The sequence below is a fragment of the Lissotriton vulgaris genome, chromosome 7 (genome assembly GCF_964263255.1).
Source record: "Lissotriton vulgaris chromosome 7, aLisVul1.2, whole genome shotgun sequence".
NCBI lineage: Eukaryota > Metazoa > Chordata > Amphibia > Caudata > Salamandridae > Lissotriton > Lissotriton vulgaris.
In genome coordinates, this window is record NC_141695.1 from 1,193,514,531 (window position 1) to 1,193,541,657 (window position 27,127).

Consider the following 27,127-nt stretch of genomic DNA (forward strand, 5'->3'; position numbering starts at 1 on the left):
ATCCAGACATAGACCTGTTTGCCACACACGAAAACGCAAAATGCCCAACCTTCGCCACCAGGTTTCCACACCTGTTGTCCAAGGGCAATGAGATATGGATGAACTGGTCAGGCAGATTTGCGTACGCTTTTCCGCCCATCCCACTAATACCACTAGTGGTACGCAAGCTCAGACAACAGTCTCTCAAACTGATACTGGTAGCTCCCACATGGGCACGCCAACCGTGGTTCACCACACTGCTAGAACTCTCTAGTTCCACACCAAAAACTGTCTCTGACACATCCATGCTAACACAGAACCATGGAGACATCAGGCATCCAGATCCAAGTCAACTGAATCTACCAATCTGGCTCCTGAAGTCTTATAGTTTGGTTACCTTAACTTGCCACCAGACTGTATGAATATCATTAAAGAGGCCTACTACTAGAGCTTGCTATGCCGCAAAATGGAAAAGATTTGCCATTTACTGCACTAATAATCAAATTGATCCTTTGGATGCTTCCATCCAAAATATTATCTGTTACCTTCTCCATTTACAGAGATGTAATCTAGCATACTCATCTATACGCTTATATCTTGCAGCCATTGCGGCATATCTACAAAACAGACAACATTTGTCGTTGTTTAGAGTACCAGCAATAAAAGCTTTTATGGAAGGACTAAAAGGAATTATTCCTCCTAGGTTACCACCCTCTCCAGTGTAGAACCTAAACAGTGTTCTTACCAGGCTCATGGGACCCCCTTTTGAACCTTTACACAAATGTGAACTGCAATTTCTCACATGGAAAACAGCTTTCTTCATTGCAATTACCTCTCTTAGAAGAGTTAGTGAGATTCAAGCTTTCACTATACAAGAATAATTCTTACAATTACACTGTAACAACGTGGTTCTAAGGACTAATCCTAAATTCCTTTCTAAAGTAATTACTAATTTTCATCTAAACCAATCTGTAGAGTTACCAGTGTTTTTTCAAACCCAGACTCTGTAGCAGAGAGAGCTCTACACACACTAGATGTCAAAAGAGCTCTTCTCTATTACATTGATAGGACGAAATCCTTTCGCAAAACAAAGCAACTATTTGTAGCTTTCTCTCCACCACATAAAGGCAACCCCATTTCTAAATCAGGAATTGCAAGGTGGATTGTTAAATGTATACAAATATGCTATCACAAGGCAAAACACACATTAACAGTTCTTTCTAGAGCGCACTCCACACGCAAACTAGGAGCCTCCATGGCTTTCTTAGGGAACATTCCCCTAGAAGACATCTACAAGGCAGCAACATGGTCTACAACACACACCTTCACTAAACACTATTGTGTTGATGTGCAAGCCAAGCAGCAAGCTGCAGGAGGCCAAGCTGTCCATAAAACTCTCTTTCAAACTACTGCTACGGATACAGGTGACCACTGCTAGGGGAGACACTGCTGAACAATCGATGCAAAGTGTAGAATCTGCAGCTCATATGCCTCGAACGGAAAATGCTACTTACCAGTATGCATCTGTTCTTCGCATGTAGAGCTGCAGATTTCTACACGCCCTCCCGCCTCCCCGGGACCCGTATCTGTTCCAGTTTTATTTTAATTAGATATACACGCATGGACATTCTTTCTTTCTTTCTACTCCATCATTTCCCATCATGGCGAAAAACAATCCAAGGATGGATCCAATACCCATGCGCACTATCGTCCAAGGAAGAAGTCGCCTATCTTGTGAAATATTTTATGCTCATTTTTAAATAGTGAAAATCATTGCTTGAACTTCACCTACCGATTGTGTTGATTTAACCTCTGCAGCCCGCCCGGTTCCATCGCGGCCGGTGCCGTTTGCGTGGAGGGTGAGGCGAGCCGCCATCTTGGGTGGGGCTGGACCGGATCTAGCGGTCTAGTTCTCCCGGGAGGCAGGCTACAAAACCAATGTGTATACAGGAGCGCAGCGGACGAGCGCAGCGGGCGCGACGAATTCGCGCCGAAGTCGCGCATAAGTCAAGTCCGTCTGCGCCCGTCCGCGGCAGACCTGGGCCTGGGGCCTTAATCCCTGGTCAAAATTACACATACTCCTCCCTAGAGTTACTACAACTTAGACCCTCAGCTAGTGCGGGACCCGCCCAACCTGCTTACGCCTTAAAGCGTGCCGCCACTTATGGCATTTTGAACCCCGAGTTCATCACTGATAAAGCCACTCGGCCAAGCCCCTTCTTTTCTCCCTCACCCTCTCCTGACTTAGAGACTACTCTCAAATGTTTTTACTTAAACACTAGGTTCATGGTCAAACACCATATGGACATTTTCCTCCTGCTTCAGGCTGAGCAACCTGATATCTTACTCCTCACAGAGACTTGGCTCAATGCAGACTCCTTGCCCGATATTTTAGCAGCAGTTCCCTCTGACTATTGCATCTTGCATGTTGACAGACCTGCTGACAAAAGGGGCGGAGGGGTTGCAGCGATTATTCGCAACTCCCATAAATTCTGTAGTAGGGGATCTCTGTGTATAGTCATAATCTAGTGAATAGTCCCGCCCATGTGCGCGGACCCCGGAGCAATCAAAAATAATCTCTTAAGCTGTCAAAACATGCAGACCTGCATAGACACTTAAGAGAGAATTTAAAGACAGATAATGCAGCCTATATCCACAGGCTACACTGTCCAATACTTCAACTGGAAATTCCACCAAAAACCACAACAGCACAGCCTGTCCAGGGTTTTCCACAGAGAAAAACCTTGCTTTGAACAGCAAAACCCTCTGGAATGATAGAGAGGAAGGAGTGGACAGACAAGCCCCATAGGCTGCCATTATGTGGCTCAAAACAGGATACTGTGCCTTTAAGAGAACTTCCCAGAAGCCTCACAGTATCCCAGAATGCAGTGCAGGTCCCTTTCACCTTCAGTTCTTTTTTCCGGCTCCTGCTAGCAGGACCCTGGAGCATTAGCTCTTCTTTTCTGAGCTTTTTCTGTACTATTTTTTTGATATTTTTGGATTTTTGTAGCTTCACTCGACGTCTTTGGCCTTTATCTGCATTCTGCTGTGGTTTTTTGGCAGAATTTCTGCAGTCTTTTTGTCTTTAGACTATTTCTAGTCTGACATGTGCTTTGTCTGCAGCTGAACTGAAGGCCAATGCTGAAGCTCACAGGGTTTGTACTCTGTGCTTGCCTGTGTCTTTGGACACCTGTCGTACAAGTTACTACTTGTGTAACGATATATCTGTAAGAGACATTAGTTAGTGATAGATTCCTTACCTTAGAATATCCCCAGGCGTCAGACTGGATCCGGAAATTTTTGCGTAGCAATACCCCTGCGCGCTGGTAGGCGTCGTCTGCGGCTCCGCGTCCGTCGTCGGCGTCGTGAGCGCCGGGATGACGTCATCGGAGTATATAGACGGCGCCCATGCGCGCTGACGTCAGTTCTGATAACACAGCTTTTCCGCGCCAGATACGCAGAGCCATGATAGAACTAACACTGGTGCCAATGAAACTAGGGCCCTGAAAGGGGATGACCTTAACCCTAAATATCGGTTCGCAGAACGGGGAGGATGGGAGGGCGGTAAGGAATCTATCACTAACTAATGTCTCTTACAGATATATCGTTACACAAGTAGTAACTTGTGCATCTGAAAGAGACACGTTAGTGATAGATTCCTTACCTTAGAATAGATACCCCAGCAATACCAACCCCGGTGGTGGGTCTGCGAACCAATATCACACCAGAAAGTCCTGGAGGACGGAACGGCCAAAGAAGCCATCCCTCCGGACTTGACTGTCCAGGCAGTAGTGTCTTGCGAACGTGTGCAGCGAGGCCCACGTGGCTGCCTGACAGATGTCCTGCAGGGGGACACCGCGGCCCAGGGCAGTTGTTGTCGCCGTGGCCCGAGTGGAGTGAGCCCGCAATCCAGCCGGGGGCTCCTTCCTCGCCATAGAGTAGCATGCTTGGATGCACAAGATGATCCACCTGGAGATGGTCCTCTTGTGTACAGCCTTTCCCTTCTTCGCGCCCACGTAACCAACGAAGAGTTGGTCATCCACCCGGAATTGGCGAGTGCGGTCCAGGTAGTAGGAGAGCGCACGTTTTGGATCCAGACGGTGGAGCCTCTCTTCCTCTTTCGAGGGATGCGGAGGCGGAAAGAAGGTGGGCAAGGTGATGGACTGCCCGATGTGGAAGGCCGTGACAACCTTGGGCAGAAAGGAAGGTCGTGTACGCAACACCACCTTATCAGGATGAACAGACAGGAAAGGCGGAGAAGAAGAAAGAGCCTGGAGCTCACTCACCCTCCTGGCAGAGGTGATGGCAACCAGGAAGGCCGTCTTCAGCGTAAGGAGACGAAGAGGACAGTTATGAAGTGGCTCAAAGGGAGCACACATCAGATAGGTGAGAACAAGATTCAAGTCCCACTGGGGCATCACGAAGGGAACAGGAGGGAACATGTGCGTGATGCCCTTCAGAAATCTACTCACTATAGGGGACTCGAACAAAGAAGGCTGATCTGGTAGCCTCAAGAAGGCTGAAAGAGCAGAAAGGTACCCTTTAAGAGTGCCCAGAGCAGAGCCCTGCTGGGCAAGGGAAAGAAGAAAGAGCAGCACTTCCGAAAGGGGTGCAGAGAGGGGATCCACAGCCTTTGCTGCGCACCATGCCACAAATCTATTCCACCGGCAGGCGTATACCGACTTCGTGGAGGGACGCCTGGCTGCCAGAATGATGTCACAGACTTCGGGAGGCAAGTCAAATGGCCTCAACTGCCGCCGCTCAATCTCCAAGCTTGTAGGTGGAGACTGGACAGGTTCGGGTGCAGGACCGTCCCCTGCTGCTGCGACAGAAGGTCCTCCCGAAGAGGCAGACGAATCGGGGGATCGACTGACATGCTGAGTAGCTCGGGATACCAGTATCTTCGAGCCCAGTCCGGAGCCACAAGGATAACTTGGGCCCGGTCGTGCCTGATCTTCTTCAGCACTCTGGGCAGAAGTGGTATAGGCGGAAAGGCGTACAACAGGCCGCAGCTCCACTCGCGACGAAAAGCGTCTCCGAGCGAGTGCCGCCTTGGAAACTCCAACGCGCAGAACTGCTGACATTGCGCGTTCTCTTCTGTGGCGAATAGATCTAACCAAGGCTCTCCCCACTGTCGAAAGAGACCTTGCGCCACGTCCGAGTTCAGACGCCATTCGTGATCCATCATGCACCGGCGGCTGAGTTCGTCCGCCCTGGCATTCAGAGAACCTGCCAGGTGTTGAACCACCAGAGTCACGCCCTGATGTTCCAGCCACTGCCAGAGGCGCAGAGCCTCCTGGCAAAGGGTCCACGACCCCACACCGCCCTGTTTGTTGCAGTACCACATGGCGGTGGTGTTGTCGGTGAACACTTGCACCACGCTCCCCCTGACAGAGGGGAGGAATGCCTTCAGTGCAAGACGAATCGCCCGCAGCTCCAGAAGGTTGATGTGGAGCCGGGACTCCGCCGGAGACCAGAGGCCTCTGATCTCCGCCTCTCCCATGTGGCCTCCCCAGCCCAGGAGGGACGCGTCCGTCACAACTACGTGCTCCGGCTGGGGTAGAGAGAGGGGTCTGCCACTGACCCAGTCGCGGTCCGTGAGCCACCACTGCAGCTGCTTCGCAGTGCCCTCCGAGATCAGGACATGATCGGACAGGTTGCCCTGATGCTGGGCCCACTGAAACTTCAGGTCCCACTGCAGAGCCCGCATCCGCCACCTGGCGTGACGCACCAGAAGGATGCAGGAGGCCATCAGTCCCAGAAGCCGCAGCGTCAACCTGACCGAGACCCGGGATAACGGTCTGAAGACAGGAATCAGAGCCTGAATATCCCGAACCCGCTGCTCGGGTGGGTAAACCCGAAACTGCGCCGAGTCGAGAACCGCTCCGATGAAAAAGAGCTTCTGAGAGGGACACAGGTGTGACTTCGGCACATTGATGGAGAACCCCAGCAAGTGCAGGAGGTTGGCCGTAGTCTGGAGGTGGCTGACGACTGTCTGGGGCGAGCCCGCTTTCAACAACCAGTCGTCGAGGTAGGGGAAGACTGATACCCCTTGCCTGCGCAGATGGGCTGCGACCACCGCCATCACCTTCGTGAACACCCGTGGGGCGCTGGTAAGGCCGAAGGGGAGCACGGTAAACTGAAAGTGCTCTTGGCCTACCGTGAACCGCAGGTAACGCCGGTGGGCCGGCAGGACGGGGATGTGGAAATAGGCGTCCTGCAAGTCCAACGCTACCATCCAGTCTCCTGGGTCCAGGGCAGCCAGGACCTGAGCCAAAGTGAGCATCTTGAACTTCTCCGTCCGGAGGAAGCCGTTGACGTTCCGCAGATCCAAGATAGGGCGTAGGCCCCCTTTGCCCTTCTTGGGTACCAGAAAGTAGTGGGAATAACAGCCACGTCCTACTTCTGGCCCAGGAACGCGCTCGATGGCCCTCTTGGCCAAGAGGGCCGAAACCTCCTCTTGCAGAAGTTGCAAGTGATCCCCCGACACACGGTGGTATTGAGGTGGCATGGATGGAGGGGAAGACTCGAAGGGGAGGGAGAAACCCCTTCGGACAATTTGCAGCACCCACCTGTCCGAAGTGACTGTATGCCAGTGGGAGAGGTGATGGCGAACCCTGCCTCCCACAGGCGTCACATGGGCCTGAAAACTCGGACTAGGAAGGTTTTGAGGCGGGGGCTGCTGAGGGAGGTGTGGACTGGCCTCGCCGCTGGCCCCGACCACCGCCACGGCGGTTCCCACGGCCGCCACCGCGTTGCTGAACATTCTGCGGCGCGTGGCTGACGGTCCGTGGTGGGGCGCCCCTTCCGTGGCCACGAAAGGAGCGAAAGGCACCCGATTGCTGGCGTGGGGCCGCAAGGCCCAAGGACTTGGCCGTGGCCCTGGAGTCCTTAAAACGCTCCAGCGCATGGTCTGCCTTGTCGCCGAAGAGGCGACGGCCATCAAACGGCATGTCCAGGAGAGTGGCCTGGACATCGGCCGAGAAATTGGCGGACCTCAACCAGGCGTGGCGTCGAACCGCCACCGTCGTTGCCATCGCCCTGCCCAGTGAGTCCGTGGTATCCAGCCCACACCGAATGGAAAAGCGTGCCGCATCTCGGCCGTCCGCAAGGGTTTGGCTGAGTTTAGCCCTGACCTCCTCAGGGCATTGTGGCAGCACCTCCGCAACCGTGTCCCACAGAGTGTGGGTGTAGCGGCCCAAGAGACAGTTGGTGTTCACTGACCGGAGCCCCAGGCTCACAGACGAGAAGACCTTCCCGAACTGCTCATATCTCTTGGATTCCCTGTCGGGCGGGGCCGACGGGAATGCGGTCTGGGAGTTGGAGGCCTGGATGACCAGGCTCTCGGGGGTGGGGTGGGTGGACAAAAAGCAAGGGTCGCCCGGTGCCGGGCGGTAGCGTCTAGCCACGTTCCTATCCACAGGGGGACCTGTGGCGGGCTTGGACCAAGTGCCCAGCAGAACGTCACACAAGGCCTCATTGAACGGCAGAAGGGGCTCCGCGGAGCCGGACTGCTGTTTGAGTACCTCAGTGAGGAGATTAGTCCTCACGGCCGCGACGGGGAGCTCAAGGTTTAGGGCCTTAGCTGCCTTCGTCAACACTACACTGTAAGCAGAACCCGCCTCCGAAGCCACAGTCGGGGGCGACGTAAATCCAGTGTCTGGCGAGGTGTCAATACCACTGGCCTCCCCAAGCTCATATGTCCAGTCCTGATGAGACTGGCAATCACGTGCCAGAGGGTCCTCGGACCCCTCCCATTGCTCCTCGTCACCCGGCTCCTGGAGACCAGGATTAACAGCCAGGGCCTCCTCGTGGAGATAGAACTCTCCGAAGGCCGACGGAATCGGCGCCCAGCGGCGCCCCTCCGACACCTGAGCAGGACCGTAGGAAGCATTGGGGTCGGCAACCACGTCGGCTGCCGGGGACGACACCTGAAGGGACGTCGCCGGCGAGGTCGTAAGGTCGACCGGCGAGGTCCCGGATCCGGAGCCGGATCCAGCGAGGTCGCGCGGCGCCGGGACCGAAGTCGCCAGCGGCGCCGGGGCCGAAGCACCCGACGTCGTCGGGGCCGAAGCGCCCGACCCGGAAGGACCTCCAGACGGAGCCGATCGGCCCGAAGGCGCCACGGGAACCGACTGAGGAGGGAGGGCCCTCATGGCCATGAGGTACCTCTCGACCTCCTCCTGCGACGCGCCGTGCCCAGGGACCCGAAGGTGTGGGGCAGGCGGCGACGCTTGCGACTCCCGCGGAGCCGCGTGGGCGGTGTCGCCCGAATCCCCGGTCGCATCGAGCGAGCGACGGGGCGGGTCGGAGGACCGATGGTGTCGCTCCGACCTCTCATGCCTCTTACCTGAGGACTTGGAACCAGACGATCGGTGTCCACTCCCGGAACGTCGATGACTCCGACCTCGCGACCTGTCCCTCGACCTCCCGTGGGACCGGGACCGGGACCTGGAGCGGCGCGGGGCCGACTGCCTCAGCTCGAGACGCTTGCGGGACCGCTCCCGCCTAGCCTTCGACGTCAGGGCCCGGCAGTCGGAGCAGGTTCGATCGTCGTGGTCGAGGCCTAAGCACTTCAGGCACCGGCGATGGGGGTCCGTGACCGACATGAGTCGGCCACACTTCGATCAAGGCTTGAACCCGGGCATCCCTGGCACCGATAGTCGAGAATCGACTAACTAGAGGATCAAAAAGATCAAAAAAGTTTTCAGTCAAAAAGTGACTGGGGGTAGAGCTTCTTCCGGATCTGCGCTAGCTGGCGCGGAAAAAAGAACTGACGTCAGCGCGCATGGGCGCCGTCTATATACTCCGATGACGTCATCCCGGCGCTCACGACGCCGACGACGGACGCGGAGCCGCAGACGACGCCTACCAGCGCGCAGGGGTATTGCTACGCAAAAATTTCCGGATCCAGTCTGACGCCTGGGGATATTCTAAGGTAAGGAATCTATCACTAACGTGTCTCTTTCAGATTTCTCTGTACCTTCCTTTCTAGGGGGCTTCGGCTTCCAGGTTTCAAACAGAGGAGTTTGAAGGCATCTCCAGCCTCTGGGTGAGGTGAGGGTAGGTCCTCTACCGAGTCCCATGCTGTAATCTCTGGGGTTATCCCCAGTAAGGGCACGTCTGAGCTATGACGCGGTTCCAGTTGGCACGTGGAGTGCCTGGACGTCATGGAGTGCCTCGACGTCGACGTCATGGAGTGCCTCGACGTCGACATCATGGAGTGCCCCGACGTCATGGAGTGCCCCGACGTCATGGAGTGCCCCGACGTCATGGAGTGCCTCGACGTCATGGAGTGCCTCGACGTCGACGTCATGGAGTGCCTCGACGTCAACGTCATGGAGTGCCTCGACGTCGACGTCATGGAGTGCCTCGACGTCGACGTCATGGAGTGCCTCGACGTCGACGTCATGGAGTGCCTCGACGTCGACGTCATGGAGTGTCGACGTCATGGAGTGCCTCGACGTCGACATCATGGAGTGTCGGCGTCATGGAGTACCTCGACGTCGACGTCATGGAGTACCTCGACGTCGACGTCATGGAGTACCTCGACGTCGACGTCATGGAGTACCTCGACGTCGACGTCATGGATTACCTCGACGTCGACGTCATGGATTACCTCGACGTCGACGTCATGGAGTACCTCGACGTCGACGTCATGGAGTACCTCGACGTCGACGTCATGAAGTGCCTCGACGTCATGAAGGGCCTCGAGCATGGAGTGTCTCGGGGTCGACGTCATGGAGTGTCTCGACGTCGACGTAATGGAGTGTCTCTATGTCATGGAGTACCTCGACGTCATGGGGTTCCCTGACGTCATGGGGTGCCTCGACGTCATGGAGCGGTGTTGCTCGACGTCATGGAGCGGTGATGCTCGACGTCATGGAGCGGTGATGCTCTACGTCATGGAGCAGGGATGCTCGACGTCATGGGGCAGGGATGCTCGACGTCATGGGACAGTGAGGCTAGACGTCATGGAGCAGTGATGCTCCTTTTGGGGCATTGGTCACTTGGGCTCTGCCCTCTTCCGTTGGGTCAGGACGTCACCGTAAGGGATGGCTCGGCGTCTCCTTGGTTGACACCTAGTGACATTTTGATGTCTGAGTGTTGGTTGTCATAGAGACAGTCACTGTCTTAGTGATGGTGACGTCGTAGTGGGGTCGGCGTCATGGGTTACAGCCGCAGAGTACTGCCGGCTCTTGACGCCTGGGTCTGGTTCCAGGCCTCGCTCCTTGGTGGGCCTCCCGTCGTAGAGGGGACTTTGGGTTCCCGGCACCTTCCACTCACGACGCAGAGCAGTTGATCAGCGTCGAGGAACCCTTCTGATGGGGAGTTTGTGGTTACTCACCACGTGTACACGAGGGACGTTTGTCCTTTTGCTTAGTTTTGAGTGCTTGCATGCCTGCACGTCTGCTAGGTCGCCTCCTGCTCAACCACTACTGGTGAGACCACCGGGGATGTTTCAGAATCCCCTCGGTTCCCTCTTCCGTCCTCCACCCCAGGGGCCTTTTGCCCCTCAGTCTGCGAACCTCCGTGCCTTGATGCCAGGGATGCGTCTGCCATGAGTTCGGGGAGTCCCTCTCCGACTCTTTAGTGGTTGGCGGGACTTACCTTTCGTCCACTACCGCCTGGCAGGAGGTTCTGGCTCCGACCGTGCTCCTGACTTGGTCGCAGGGGTGGCGGCATGTAGGCCTCACGATGTGGCCCGCGGTTGTTGGACCGTTGTTGTGAGATCCCTCTGTGGGGGAGTTTTTCTTCACCGATTTGTGGTTCCTCTGCCGAGAGACAGGAGGGAAGCCTTACAAGAGGTGGTCTAATGGGCCTGATAGTTTCGGATCTAGGCATCGGTGTCGGAGCGAAGTTTTTCTCTCCTGCCGACCCCCAGGTATTGTGGGTTTGTCCTACATTGCCATACTTTTATTTGCCTGGCGTCTCTGCAGCCTGCGGCTCAGCAGTGTGCTTCTACTCTCCCGTTCTTTGGGCGACCCTTGGGTTGCCATGAGAGTAGTGAGTGGCCCGCATGAAGTCTGAATCGGAGACTTTTGGACGGCTGTAGGTTTGGGGCATGGAGAACGGCCTGAAGCCTACTACCCTTACTAGCGGCGTTTTTCCTCCCAGGATTTGCCGGTGGTCCCGGGCCGCCATTTAATGCTTTACAAGTATATTGTGCGCATACGCGGGAGAGCTTGTGGCTCCTCGGCGAACAAAGGCCGGCTGGGTCTGAGTCAGTCTTCGGTTCATCGGCCCTCCTCCAGCACTTCCTCCGGTCGGCTCGCGGTTTCAGCGGTCCGAGCTCTAAGCAGAGGCCGTTATCCTGTCTAGGACAAGGGCGATAGAGGACGTACCTCTGTCTCAAAAGAGGAGAGGTCTGTACTCCCGGTTCTTCTGGTTCATGAGAAGGACAGGAACGAGTTCAGGCCCATTCTGGGTTTGCGACAAGCAAACAAGTGGATTCGCAGTAGAGGAGTTTCGCATGCTGTCGTTGCATCAGGTTTATGCTCTGCTGCAACAGGGAGATTTGCTTGGTGCCATAGATCTACGAGATGCGTTCTCCCATGTGCTCATTGCACACAGGAAGTTCCTGCGATTCCAGGTCTATGCCCATCATTATCAGTACACAGTACTGCCAGTCGGGCTGAAGTCTGCGCCCAGACTATTCTCGAAGTGCATGGCAGTAGTAGCTGCACGCCTGTGGAAAAACGAGGTGGCTTCTCTAACCGTGCCTGGACGATTGGTTGATCAGGGCCTCCTCCTTCTCGGAAGCTCAGGCGCACTTCAGGAGGACGTGCGTTCTCTGGAACGAGCTGGGGTTGCACTTCAACATGTCCGGGTCTGTCCCCATTCCGGTCCAGTGCATACAGTACTTGGGAGCCTCCGTCAATACGCTGTCAGCAAGCGTGTCTCCTTCGGTGGAGAGTCGATTATCTCCCCTTGGGAAGGCTCAGGCTCTTGTGACCGCCCCATCTGCGGTAGTGGAGACGGTGTCTTCTCTACTGGGGTCGGTGGACTCTTGTAGGTTCCTCACGCCACACGCACGGCTGCTCATTAGACCTTTGCAGGAGTGCTTGGAGGATCAGTGGGATTAGAGGAAAGGATCCTTGGGCGACAAGATACGACTGTATCTGCGTGCTCTTCAGTCTCTGAAGTGGTAGTGTTCAGCGGAGACTCTCCTAAGAGGGGTTCCTTTTCACAAGGACATTTCCACACAGACTGTCGTGACGGATGCGTCTCCCCACGGCTGGGGGGCGCTTTCCGGAGACTTGCAGATACAAGGAACGTGGTCCCCGATGGAGTCCACGTATCACATCATTTTCTGGGAACTCAGAGCTGTTCCCTTGGCATTGAAGGCGTTTCTTCTGTCCTTCCAGACCAACTCTCTGCTTGTACAGACGGACAATTTGACCACAATGTATTACCTCAACAAGCAGGGGGGTTCGAGATCGCGCACTCTGTCGGAGGAGGCGCGGGCGATCTGGCGACTGACTCTAACGGCTACCCATCTGCCAGGAGTGCAGAATGCTCGGGCAGACGTGCTGAGCAGACTGATTCAGGGAAGCCATGAGTGGGTCATAAACGAAGAAGTACTAGGAGAAGTCTTCGGCGCATGCCGAGACTTCGCCTCCAGGTACTGCCTGTGGGGAAGCTGGGGAATGCGTTCTGGATTAACTGGTCGAACAGCTTTCTGTACGCTTTTCCACCCTTTCCCTTGATTCCGGCGGTGTTCATCAAGCTGTCCCAGTCCAGGGCGCGGATGATCCTGATTGCCCCGGAATGGCCCAGACAGTGGTGGTTCACGGACCTGCTTCGCCGGTCTCTCCGTCCTCTCATACGGAGGCCTTGCAGTCCGGACCTTCTCGCAAAGTTCAGGGGGCAGACGTTGCACCCCAACCTCTTGTCTTTGAGTTTGGCTGCATGGCTCCTGAGATAGTGTGATATGGCCATTTGAATCTACCAGAAGTTTGTATGGACATACTGAAGGAGGCTAAGCATTCTTCCACTAGGACTTCTTCTTCTGCTTAATAGTGGAAGAAGTTTTTGCATCTGGTGCAAGCCCAAGGACCATGCCCTGTCGACGTGTAAGGAAGATGTCTTCCTTCTGTATCTTCTACGCCTTGCGCAGTCGGGCCTTAATGTCTACTCCATTACGGTTCATATTGCTGCGCTGACTGCCTACAGGAAATGCCCTTCAGACTTCCTTCTTCCAGATCCCTGTGATCAAAGATTTTTGGGAAGGCTGGAAGAAAGCATTCCCTCCTGGCTGGCTTCCTTCGCCTTCATGGGAATTGAATGTGGTGCTGTCCAGATTGATGTAGGAGCCTTGTGAACCTGTTCATAGGGCTTCGTTGCAGCATCTGTCCTGGAAGGCGGCGTTCCTCGTGGCCATCACATCGGCCCGCAGGGGGAGTGGTATTCAGGCGTTGTGTTGCCAAGGACCTTATACTGTATTTCATGCTGCTGAGGTTGTTACGCATACTCACCCTAAATGTCTTCCTAAGGTTCTTTCTGGTTTTCATGTCAATCAGACAATAACTTTGCCTACGTTTGTTCAGAATCCGGCATCTCCAGCGGGAAGGTCCCTACATTCCCTGGATGTTAGGAGGGTGTTGGAATTTTATCTGGCTATACCCAGAGGTATTCGTGGTTCAGATCAATTGTTTGACAATTATGAATCAGTCTGGACCGGTTTTGCTACCTCAAAACAGTCCATCTCTAGGTGGATTGTGTCCTGTACACTATTGTGTTCCCAACAGACTAATACGACCTTAGGAGGTAAACCTAAGGCTCATTCCACCAGGGGCAAAGCTGCCGCGACTGCTTTGCTGCTTAATGTTCCGATTGCAGAAATCTGCATGGCCGCCACTTGGAAGACGGTCCATACCTTGGCTTAGCATTACTGTCTGGACACTGATACCAGGGCAGATGCTCAGGTTGGGCAGGCTTCGCTGCGAAATTTGTTCGCACATTAGTGGTGTTATTTCTCGTTTCTCCACCGCCGCTTTGGTGTGGGGATGGGCTTGCCATTCTATTCACTAGATTATGACTATACACAGAGATCCCCTACTACAGAAGGAGTAGTTTCTGTCCTGTAACTCCAGTTCTGTAGTAGGGGTATCTCTGTTATAGTCATAAGCGCCCGCCCTCCTCCCCGGTGGAGAGTGATATTCATGTAAGGAATGCTACAGGTCTGGCGTGTTACGCCTTCAAAAAGAACTGAAGGTGAAAGGGACCTGCACTGCATTCTGGGATACTGTGAGGCTTCTGGGAAGTTCTCTTAAAGGCACAGTATCCTGTTTTGAGCCACATAATGGCAGCCTATGGGGCTTGTCTGTCCACTCCTTCCTCTCTATCATTCCAGAGGGTTTTGCTGTTCAAAGCAAGGTTTTTCTCTGTGGAAAACCCTGGACAGGCTGTGCTGTTGTGGTTTTTGGTGGAATTTCCAGTTGAAGTATTGGACAGTGTAGCCTGTGGATATAGGCTGCATTATCTGTCTTTAAATTCTCTCTTAAGTGTCTATGCAGGTCTGCATGTTTTGACAGCTTAAGAGATTATTTTTGATTGCTCCGGGGTCCGCGCACATGGGCGGGACTATTCACTAGATTATGACTATAACAGAGATACCCCTACTACAGACCTGGAGTTACAGGACAGAAACTACTCCTTCTCTCTTCTACCGTCCCTTGATCTTATAGGATCCGATAACATGACCTTTAAAATGGACACTAATAGTGGATCACTACTTATGATCCTCATCTACCGTCCTCCTCAAAACATGCCCACTTTTGCGGCATCTTTAGCAGAACAGCTTGCCCCTCTAATAATCAATCACAAAAAAATCGTGTTGCTGGGCGATTTCAATTTTTGGTTGAACTCTGCTGAGTTAGATACTCAGGCAGCTGCGATGAAAGAGACCCTTCTAGACATGAACCTCACCCAACAGATACACCTCCCAACCCATGAAAAAGGGCATAGCCTTGATCAAATCTGGTCTCAGAACATCCCCCTGGCTATTAATTCCATCACGCCCTGCATCAGGTCGGATCACTTTTTGATCCACTTCACCATTACTACTGAAAAATGTAGAAAGCCTCCTTCTCAGAAAGGAGGGAAAGTCAGAATATGAAAGAATGTCGACATCTCCGCCTTTATTGACACCTTAACTTCATCCCTTCCCCCATTAGATCAGGATATCGAAGGGATTGAAGATTGAGATTTTCCAGCTGGCTACTTCAGGCAGCTGACGCGCATGCCCCTTGCACTAACTTTCCCCGCTCCCGCCCCAATGACGCTCGCAGGTGGTTTACACCTCATCTCAAAGCTTTAAAACTTGAAGTCCCTCAAATGGAGCGAAAGTGGCGAATAGCGTACTCAGAACAAGACAAAAAGCCAACTATTGTAGGGCCCGAAAGGACTATCAGAAACTTATCCAGAAACATAAAACATAAAACCGATTATTTCTCGGAAAAAATCCTTAATGCCCACAATAAATCAAGAGAACTGTTTAACATCGTGGAAAATCTTAGTGGCAGCGATAGAACTTCTCTACCGGAGGCCCCCACATAGGAGCTCTGTAACTCATTAAATTCTTTTTTCTTTGATAAAATCTGCACCATAAAACAAAGTATCCCCACCATTCAGTTCCCCCTCCTTCTGGCTGACACCTTTCACAACTCTGCTATTCTGGAATCTTTTCCCCTTATTGATGGCGCCATTTTATCTAAACTTCTCGCCAAGGTCAAATCAGGCTCCCCTGATGACATCTGCCCCCCACACATTCTGAAAGAAGTGGGAACCAGCATTCCTGCGGGTATACTCTCTATGCTGAATGGATCGCTCGCACAGGGTAAAGTCCCAGACAATTTTAAAAAAGCCCTCCTTCTTCCCCTGATAAAAAAAGCCGGAGCCAATCCGCTAGATCCGCTTAACTATAGGCCCATATCTTTGCTGCCTTACTGTGCCAAACTATTGGAGGCTCATGTCTGCGACAGTATTTCCAAATTTGTGGAAGAATCAGAGTATCTTGCAACCAACCAGGCCGGCTACCGCCCTTGTCATTCAACTGAAGCAGTCATCCTTTCGGTGCAGAACACTTTGAGGCGGAACGCAGATGAGGGGATCCGCCAGGCTCTGGTACTGCTGGACCTCTCAGCTGCGTTCGACACGGTTGACTATACCATCTTGGTCGACCGTGTCGAGCAGGCAGGTCTCAGGGGCCCTGCGCTGAGCTGGATCCGCTCATTCATTACCGGCCGCACTCAATCTGTCAGACTGGGTTCCTTCACTGCCCCCACTATGCCTACCATCTGTGGAGTACCTCAGGGCTCTTCTTTGTCACCTTTGCTTTTTAATTTATACCTACGCCCCCTTCTGTATTCTCTTAGGAAAGCGAAAGTTACCATCTTCAACTACGCAGATGATTTGCAGCTAATTTTCCCTTTAAACACCAAGGACTCAGTGGCAGAATTCCAAAACACCATGTCTCACATTCTGAGTTGGATGAACTGCAATCATTTGAAACTTAACCCAGGCAAGACCGAACTGGTCTTGCCTGGACAGAGTGCACTTAGTTGGAACCCTAGCTTTTGGCCATCTAGCATGGGAGCCCCTCCGTCTAAGTCATCCTCAGTTAAGAGCTTAGGAATCTTTATCAGCGAGGATCTCTCCCTAAAAAAACAGGTAGGAGCAGTTGTGTCATCTAGCTTTTTCCAACTGAAGAAAATTAAGAAAATTGCCTGCTTCTTCTCTCCGGCTGCCCTTACACAGATTGTCATTTCCCTGGTCCTGTCCAGATTAGATTTTTCCAACAGCCTCTATCTCGGGCTTCAAACTGGAGAGTTAAAACGCCTCCAGCTGGTTCAGAACCAGGCAGCCAGACTTCTTCTGAATCTCTCTAAAAGACAGTCTGTTAGATTAGGTTTGAAACAGCTACACTGGCTGCCTGTCGAGCAGCGAGTAGCTTTTAAAGCAGGGTGCATCCTATTCAAGTCTCTGCACGACTCTGGCCCTCTATTTATTAGAGATTTATTCAAGAGATACAACCCTTCCCGCAATCTCCGGTCCATCCATAAATCCCTCTGATCGTCCCTTCTTACAAGAGGAAGCGCCTTGGAGGTTGCTGCTTTGACCATCTTGCAGCTGCCTTCTGGAACTCTCTTCCCCTCCAACTAAAACTGAGCGACAATATCCTCAGTTTTAGACACTCCCTGAAAACCTGGCTCTTCTCTCAGGCGTTTTGCTGAGCTGCTTCATTTCTACTTTTAACCGGTGCGTTGCGTTCCTTCCTACAGCGCCATGAAGCCCCCGGGCGTACAAGCGCTTAACAAATCCATATTAACATTAACTACAAAGACTACTTCCAAGACGACAACATGCAATCATCCGAGCCCAACACCAGGTGGCGATCTAATGTAAAGTGTAGAAATCTGCAGCTCTACATGCCAAGAACAGATGCATACTGGTATATAGCATTTTCCTTATAGGGAATTGGTTTCTTACATCGTCCACAATATTGCAAGGCCAGTATCTTTGTTGAATATTACACTTACATAATGGGCCCCTCATATATCGATCGTTGTTCCAAATAATTCTTTGAAGATGCGTAGCTTTTTAAGAAACACACAGTATTGGTGAAACCTTTTAAATTATATGTGACCGTCTAGGATCATAATGTTAAGTATTCAGATTCACTCAATTGTTATCCTCTGCTGCTTTGGAAAATATTAAGCTGCCACTTGGAGAAATGTAAATAACATAAACCTTGTCCATTTCAAACTAATTTGATTTCTATTCCAACACACTTAAAGGTGTGAATACTAATTAGCTGTTTATACATAAGGGGATTGGTGACGGGTTATGTGCTCATATGACATGCGACAGTGCCTGGAATCCTGATTAAACAGCTATGAAAGAAGTTTCCAAAGCTTCCACTGGGTGCTCCGTTATCACCACATTGAGGCACCCAATGAATTCGAAGAATAGGAGTCGCCATAAAGGTACCTGTCCAGCAAATATGTCCCCACTACACTCATGTGTGACCCATCCACCCACTGCTGATTTGAAGTTAGACGTTGCACATGCATTTTGAAATAACTTTGAAAAATACATTTCCTCCGAGAAGAGCATTCTGTAGTCTGTCATTACACCAGAGTTCTAATTGTAAATTATAGTGAAATCGGAGGCTACCTCAGGATGTATTGAGTATTTTTATGGTCTGGGTAGACAGCGTAGCTGTCACCAGACAATTAAGTGAGAAACACCAGAAGAGGGGTTTTGGCTCCAACCACATGAAGTTGTGTGCTTCCACAAAAAAATGTTTTCCCTCCACACAACAGTGATTATTTTGGTCATGCAGCTGCTTGAGCTGTAACTTTCAGGGGCACACATGACATTGTAAAGCTATTAAAATGTCTTGGTTAACTAGCTATTTTATGATGTTTTTCTCTGGCCGCAGCACACATGGGAGGACGGCAGTCATTGGCCTGCATGGAGTTTTATGTCTGTCTGGAGAGTGCAGCATTCAATGCCCTTTTAACCTACACCAATATTATTCTACAGTTCTTGACACAAATCCATTCCTATGCTATCTGCTTGTAATGCTTCAAATTACCATATAACATTTCTTTAAAGCCAGACCTACTGGCATAGCCAATGCTTGCTTCAAAATAGTACTGAGATGGTCCAGGCAGTGTGGGAGGATTCCAAGTTTGTGTGATTGGTATAGTTGCTCACTGTAATGAACCATTGATAAAAGTCAAACTTCAGCAGCATGTGATGCTGCCGAGATTATTTTTCTTAGAATAGAATATACAATAATTTCCTCTGATAAACTGATGTTGATAATAACTACTTATTATAGAAAGCTTGTCAGGGCTGAATGGATACAGAAGAACTAACCTTATATTCTTCTCACTTCTTCCCTTTCTCTTTATTATCATCACCACCTAATCTGTTTGTCCTTTCTCACGAAAAATCACCTGTTTTTCCTATCTAATTTTCTTTTTGGTTGTTGCTCCCTTGTATTCTTTCTTATTCTCCTGTACCTTTCCTACACCTTTTCGCTTACCTTGATCTCCTCCTTTTGTTTCTCTTTAACAATTAATTCCTTCCCGCCCTTGTACTCTTGTTTCTCTTACCCTGGTTTCTCCTCCTGCTTCACCTCTTTCTCCTACCGTTTCTCCCATTTCCCTGTATTCCACTCCCCTCCCATTTTGCTGCCCTTCCCTCCATTCGGCTACATTTCAATTTGTTCTCTTTCTTCATTTCTTCTGTTGTCTATATTCCTGCTCTCCCCTCAAATTTCCTACTACATTCTCTGGCTTTCCCTTGGCTGATTCACCTTTCCTTCTCCAATCTCTTGCTCTTGTACCTTTTTGCCCTGCTGTGGTCTTATTTATCACACTTTCCCAGGCCAAGCTCACGTGCCCATGCTGTAATACTCGCAAGAAGGATGCCGTCCTCACCAAGTGCTTCCACGTTTTCTGCTTTGAGTGCGTGAAGACTCGCTATGATACACGCCAGCGCAAGTGCCCCAAGTGCAACGCAGCCTTCGGTGCACACGACTTCCACCGCATCTACATCAGCTGAGCCATGCACTGTACAGGCAGGCGGGAAGCAGCAGCCAGAAGGGCCTCCATGTCTGCAGCGAGAAGGTCCACCACATCTACAGGCCGAAGAGTCTCCATGTCTGCAGTTAGCACGGCTATCCTATGTGGGCCTGCAACCAGCAGGGCTCTCCTTCAGGCGTCTCAAGGCTGCAGGGCCCTGCCACAGCTGTTAGGAAGCAGCTGTGCCCTGCACAATGTGATTGCAACCAGTAGGGCCATCTTTGACAGGTCAGCAGCCACTCACCCTGCACTTGCTGCTGTGACTGAGCAACAGAGCTCGGCTTTGTGAAAGACTTAGCAGGACCCATGTTTGACTGAAAGCACTGTGGGGGTCATTGTTTTAAGGGACCCATAATGGGCACATCTGTGACTGCCTCTTTTCCTTTTGAAGATTCCTTGGTAGTGGATTTGTTTTATACAGTGGTAGTGATGCAGTGTGTGGATTAATTCCCAAACAGGGGCTTTACCAGTTCCACCTGCCTCCTTCAACAGCGGACCCCACAGCTCCCACTAAGGAGTGTTCTCTTGTAATGTATTTTTCTCTTGGGTAGTGGTGGGTATTGAAGATTCTGGGTCCTCTCCACACACCCTACCCTACCTGTGGAGCTCCAGGAGAAAGTGATGGTACAAGAAGTCAGTGCCCTTCCTCTGGGGCTGGGTAGTAGGGTGTTGCTTACGAGTCAGTCTGTTTTCCGTAAAAGATAAAGTTGAACAGATTTGATAAAGTTTATGGCTCTCTTGTTTGTTTTTTTGACTGTCCTCAACCACAAAAGCAAGACTGTCTTTCAGAAAGGATCTCGTATTTAAATTGTACATCCATTAGTCAAGCAACACATGTTAAAATACTGAGTCTTTTTGTTTGCTCACGAATCTCTAGAGCAGATAACCCTTTCAAAAAGTCTGGGTTGCGTGAGAAGCTTACCCCTTCCTAAGCACACAATTGATCCTTGGAGTTCAGGGGTCTCTTTCAGAAGAACAAGTTACTTATTTTTGGTAGCGCCTTTACTTGTCGAGACTCTACTTAACTAACCGCTGTTACATCAAACCTTCCCCCCCCTTCTCTGGAATGGTCTAATGATATGTGGATAAGATGCCAGTTCTAGACGTTTGAACACAATGTTTTGATGTTACCTTCTTAAGGCTCTACGTCTGTTTGCATGGATAGAGTAGTGAAAGAAATTGATGTCGGTGTTATCAGGTGGCATTTATATACCAGACCCTACGTCATTCCTGCATGAGACAGTAGGAGATATTGAAGTGAACTGCCCACAGCGCTGAGACCTTGCATACTACCTTAAAGAACCAATAACTGCTGTGCTGGTACGAGGATCACTATCCAAAGCATGCAGTACTGACCAGTCTGGAGCCCCATGCAGCTGGCCAACCTCACCAAAGATGAGTTAAGAGCATAGCTACTACTGTCATCATCATTTGTGGACACAGTAAAGTCTCCGTGTGCAAGGAGTGCAAAACAACAGGGCCAGTTTACTTTAGCAGGGCAGTTTGCCTGAGAATTCTCCCATCCCCTTCTGACTGACATTGTGGGATCAATGCCATTGAGCTTTATAGAGCTGTGGGCAAACACAATCTATAGGACTTTCATCTGCAGTAGACTCATAGCGAGTCTAAGATTTGGGCTAAATTCATGCACAACTTATAGCAGTCTCAGATTTTTGCAACAGCCTCCCACTGTAACCGCATTGTAGAGGATAAGCACCTAGAAGGGGGCACACTCGGAGAAGACAGTACTAACAGGTACCAAGAAGAGACCGCATGTTTGCACTTTGGCTTAGAGAGTCACACTTGCACACCTGCTGCTCCATAAGCTGATGCTGCTTTTAAGTAGCATGCAATGGAACATGCTGCACACTACTGACCCTGCACACACTTATCTCCACCACAGTTTGAGAAACATACGTGGCATGCCCTGGCCTGACACAGTTTAGAAGAGTGGCAGTGATCCGATCCCTCCAGCACAGAAGGGGACTGTGTCACTGGAGGCCTGGCTGGGATCTGGTCCTCATGACCCTTGAGAGTGCGATCCAGTGATGGCAAAGTGGTGCACTATGGAGACCCTGGGGATGGCAGATGGTTGGTCAAGGGACCCCCATTTTGTAGCTGAATGACGCCACTCACAGGGTGTCCTGATGATGCAGGAGGGGCCTGGATCCAGTGGGACAATACAGGCAGTCGGAGACTGTATCCAAAGAGACAGGGCAGCCATGCTGCAGACCTGGAACTCCACCTCAGGAGATGGCCCAGTGCAGGTGAGGCATTCAGGCGGGGGGGGGGGGGGGTGAAGTAGAGGACTGCGAGAGTAAACGTCAAGTGAATGGAAGAATGTTGGCAGACGTTTGTGGTTAAGAAGGTGATTGGTAGTGTGAAGCAATTTGATCTTAAGAAAAAGACAGGGCCTTATGTAGTTTGTCAGGCTAAGTACTCTGCCAAAGGTGGTTCCACCACTCTGTTTAGAGTATGGGGAACAATCATGTTTCGGATGGAAAAGTCTTTGTTTACTACTCTGGTGGAAAACTGTGACCAAAGGCCCAATGGACATTAAGCCATGGGTCAAAGTTACTCAAGCAGGCTGGATGCTCCATTGTAATTTTTCTCTGTCGTGCACTTCCAAGGAAAGCCTAATAGTCCGGAACAGGAAAAGAAAGAGATGTCACCAAAACACTGGGAGAAAGCTCCTTTTTGGAGTTTTGTAAGCTATTAGGAACCTGGCTATTCTAAATGTAATTGATGTCTAGCTGAAGTTTGTAGTGCTGGAAAACTCTGTTGGGGTAGCCATGCGCTTTAAAAATACACAGATCCTTAGATAGTGTACAACAGCCTTTTGTGGTTTCTTTTAAATAAGAAAATACGACTTGAAAAACAAAAATATTCTAAATTGTAGCTAGTTCTGTATTTACCATATTATGTCCTAATGAATAGGCAATTGAGAATTTACAATTTAGAATAGAAGGTGATGAATGGAGCAGGTACATTGACTTTTTTTTTTTGCCTTCTCTATTGATGCAGGTGAATTAGCCAGATGACAATAGGCCTGAAACCCGACAAATTACTAATGGGTCGAAACGTCTACATTACTCCCTCTGGTTGTTTGTTTTACTGATGCATATGGAGAGAACTTGTATAAGGATAGATTATTTTCTCCACAATAGTGAATAATTGTACATCAGGGGGTGTTGTACAGTGTCCATGTGTATATATTTATGTATGTAGATCGATATCTCCACAAAAACCTCCCAAACTGCCTTAGTAAGAGAGCTAGCGCTCGAAGGAAGGAGAAATGTAAACCTTTTTAATTGATCTGGCCTCTCCAGACACAGCAAGAGGAAAAACAGAGACACGTTTCGGCATTTCAACTGCCTTTCTCAGTTGGGCTGTCGAAACTTGTCTCTGTTTTTCCTGTTGCTGTGTCCGCAGGGGCCAGATCAATTAAAACGTTTTAAATTTCTCCTGCCTTAGAGTGCTAGCTCTCTTACTGAAGCAGTTTGGGAGGTTTGTGTGGAAGCTTAAAAAGATACCAGCGGTGGAGTCTTACTATGCACTCAAGCGATCTGGATGCACGCCAGCAATACCGCAACACAGTTTGGAATATATCTGTATACACTCACTCTTGAGCGCGCCTTCGTCAGTACTATTATCACATTGTATAGGTTTCACCTAATTTCATTTAAAAAAAGCCAAATTAGAGATTACCAAAGAAAAATGTGCCATGTACAGCTGCTAAAATGTTTTTGTTTTCTTCAAAACAGTTGTGCTTTTCATTTAATGCTGAAAGAATAAGTTATGTATGATGCCTCTGAATCATAAACAAGGCATTCCAATGAATGAGTCCCCTAGGACATCTATTGCACTACAGTATAATTACACTGATTGTCGGGGGCATATAGGGTGTCCTTGTATTATTTGACACACCTTCCTTGTATTATTTGACACACCTTCCTTGTATATGACTGGAAGATTTGTTCTCCTTTCGTCAACTCAGTCAAATCCTCCTGCTCCCCGTTGAGCCGTTCAGTTGTAACAGGAATGAGTCCTCAGAAAAACTGCCCGTGGAGGTTGCACCTTCTAGTAGTTGTGAGGTTCCCTTTGTGTATTCCCAAGTCCTTCACAGGAGTATTACCCCAACACCATTCATGATATCAATATCGAGGATGCACCCCAAAGTCCATTCCAGTTTTGCAAACACCAGGATTGCCACAGTCTTGGACTCCCTTCACAACCTCCAGGTATGGTAAAGGAGACTCCGCTATTAGCCTATATTTGCTCACAGTACAAGTAACCTGCGTACCATATTCAGTTTTATGGAGAACTTTGTTCTCCACAGGTTTGTGACCAGGCGTTCTTACAATTTGAGGTCATATGCACCGTCAAACTGCAAGATAGCTGCCGCCATCTTGAAACCAGGCAACCCAGGAAGAGCAACAGCCTCTCCCATTCCAATTTTACCACTGCTGTACACAGGTCTTAGAAGCCTCTTGTGCCCTGCAGGGCTGGGTAATAGAGCCAACACAGCAGGTATTATTGTGGGCCACAGACCCACCGGCATCTCTGCACATGCAGCAAGTGCTAGGGTTATGGATTAGTTACTTACCTGTAATCCTAGTTCTCTTCCAGAGGTATCCTCATCAAAGTCATAAGCATTAGAATATTCCCGCCCATGCGCGGGACCCCGGAAACAATATATTATATGTGCCCCACATATACATATACATATATATATAAATATATATATATATAAAAATAAGCAATTGCAGCCAAATAAAACAGTAGAGCTGGAATATGCTGTGAAGAATTTCCACCATACATGTGTATTAGCATTAGAAACATGATAAACAACACCAATGCTTGTTTAGAAACTGTTTTAATGCTTAGAAAACAGCAGAAATTCTTATAAGACACTGTAAGCATATACAGCTCCCAGGCTGCATTGCAAATACCCAGTCTAAAAAGACTGAAAAGCTAACCCTGTGGCTGCATGTACCAAAACTGACGCTGTGCCTTTAAGGCACCTCTGCCCCTAGCTTCCCATCATGCCTCAGGGGTTACAGTTAGGTCAGTTGTTCTTTTCGGAGACTGAAAACAACACCATGGTAATAACAGGTTAAAACATCTCCTACTTAATAAACAAAGTCCTTTGCCCGGGGAGGCGGGAGGGTTGCTTATGACTTTGATGAGGATACCCCTGGAAGAGAACTAGGATTACAGGTAAGTAACTAATCCTTCTCTTCCAGGGGATCCTCATCAATAGTCATAAGCATTAGAATAGAGTAGCGAGCCTCACCTCATCCCTGCGGGCAAAGGAATCAACAGGTAACATTCACATTCGTAGGCCCAAAAATAGGCCTTATTCTACCCAAATAGGTTTCTCAAGGAGGCTTGCCCTACTTGAGAACCCGCTCTGGAATCAGACTCTAGGCAATAATGCCTTGTAAAGGTATGGACTGATTTCCATGTCGCAGCCTTGCAAATTTCTGACATGGGAATGTCATGTAAAAATGCTGTTGTGGCTGCCTTCCCTCTAGTGGAATGAGCTTTGGGTGATTGTAACAAAGGTTTGCCAGCCAGCTGGTATGCTAGTTTGATACATGAGACAATCCATCTGGAGATGGACCTCTTGGCTGCTGCAAACCCGGTCCTCATTGACCCATAATTGACAAAGAGTTGGTCTGTCTTTCTGGTGCCCTTTGTTCTTTCTAGGTAAAACTTTAGCACCCGTTTAAGATCTAACGAGTGCAACGACCTCTCAGCTGGGGTCGATGGGTTAGGAAAGAACGAAGGAAGGGTAATCGTTTGGTTGATATGAAAATCCGATACCACTTTTGGAAGGAAAGAAGGGTGAGCCCTCATTACCACTCTGTTGTGGTGAAACACCGTGTAGGGTTCCTTGGTGCAGAGTGCTTGAATCTCGCTAACCCTGCAAGCAGAGGTTATTGCCACCAAGAAGGCCGCCTTCCAAGTGAGATGCTGCAAGGAGGCCTTGTGTATAGGTTCAAACGGTGCAGACATCAGCCTGGAGAGAACCAGGTTCAACTCCCAGGGAGGAGAAGGATTTCTCACAGGGGGATAGACCTTCTTCAATCCCTGAAGGAAATCCTTAACCACTGCGACCTGAAAAAACGATGTTTGTGTAGGTGATTTTCTGTACGCTACTATGGCAGATAGGTGAACCCTGATAGAAGCGTATTTCAACCCTGATGTCGCTAAGTAAAGGAGGTAAGGGAGGACTACCTCTTCTTGTCCTGTGGTGGGATCAAAGCCATGGTCCCTACACCAAATGAAAAATCTCTTCCACTTGAATGCATAAGACGCCCTAGTGGAAGGCCTCTTTGCCTCTTTTAAAATATTCATACATTCTGGAGGCAGATTTAAGTGTCCGTATTGCAAGACCTCAGGAGCCATGCAGTCAGGTTCAGTGACGGGAGGTTGGGATGCAGGATCCTCCCGTTCATTTTGCTCAACAGGTCTGGTCTGCATGGCAGACGTCTGCGTGGACACAGCGACAGATGTAATAGGTCTGGATACCACCATTGTCGCGGCCAATCCGGAGCAACTAGGATCATGTCCATGCTCGATCTGATGAGCTTGGCCACCACCTTCGGAATCAGAGCCAGAGGAGGAAACGCATAGGCGAACATTCCTGTCCACTCCAGCAGGAGAGCGTTCCCTTGCGTCCCTGGTCGGTGGAACCTGGACGCGAAGGCGTGGCATTTGGCGTTTTCGTCGTCCGCGAATAAATCTATGTCTGGACGGCCCCAGCAACGGAAGAGATCTTCGACTACTTCGTCGTTTAGCACCCAGTCTGGCTGATCTTCGAAGTGCCTGCTGAGTGCGTCCGCCTTTGTGTTTAGCTCGCCTGGAAGGTGTACTGCCACCACCGACAGTCCCCGAGCCAGAAGCCAGTGCCATATGGCTTGGGCCTCCTGAGACAGAGGGCGAGACCGTGTTCCTCCCTGCTTGTTCAGATAGAACATTGTTGTAGTGTTGTCCGTCTGAACCAAGATCTTGTCCGTTGTGATTGCTGGAAGGAACGCTTTGAGCGCCAGATGAACTGCTCGAAGTTCCAGCATGTTGATATGGTATGTCTGAAGGTTGGTCGACCAGCGACTCTGAATCTGAAGACGACCCATGTGAGCACCCCAACCTTCCAGAGATGCGTCCGTTACCACAGACATCGAAGGAAGAGGCTGCTGAAACGGGACTCCCTGCAAGACATTCCGAGGGCGAGTCCACCACTGTATTGAGGACAGTGCTGCTTGAGATAAGATGATTCGATCCTCCCAATCTCCAGTCGCTTGGTCCCACTGGTCTTCCACAGACTCTTGAAGAGGACGCATCCTCAACCTGGCGTTTGGAATTAGGAAGATGCAGGACGCCATGGAGCCCAGTAGAGACGCTACTTCTCGCACCTTTGGACGAGGAAACTGAAGTAACTTTCTGCATTTCTGCCCCATGGAAGACAGTCTCTCCTGCGAAGGAAACGCTCTTCCTAAATTTGTGTCTAGGACTGCTCCCAGATAGTGGATGGTTTGCGT

The 27,127-nt window shown here is 50.4% G+C and overlaps 1 protein-coding gene across 2 annotated transcripts in view; it reads left to right on the forward strand.

Annotated features, from left to right (window-relative positions):
• Positions 1–20,305, forward strand: part of RNF40 (ring finger protein 40) — a 244,231-nt gene extending 223,926 nt beyond the window's left edge. For both annotated transcript variants that reach the window (XM_086931679.1, XM_086931680.1), the window contains exon 20: positions 19,384–20,305. In XM_086931679.1, coding sequence (XP_086787805.1) covers positions 19,384–19,560 — 177 coding nt within the window. In that variant the 3' untranslated portion in view covers positions 19,561–20,305. The remainder of the gene's footprint in view (positions 1–19,383) is intronic.
• The last annotated feature ends 6,822 nt before the right edge of the window (positions 20,306–27,127 follow it).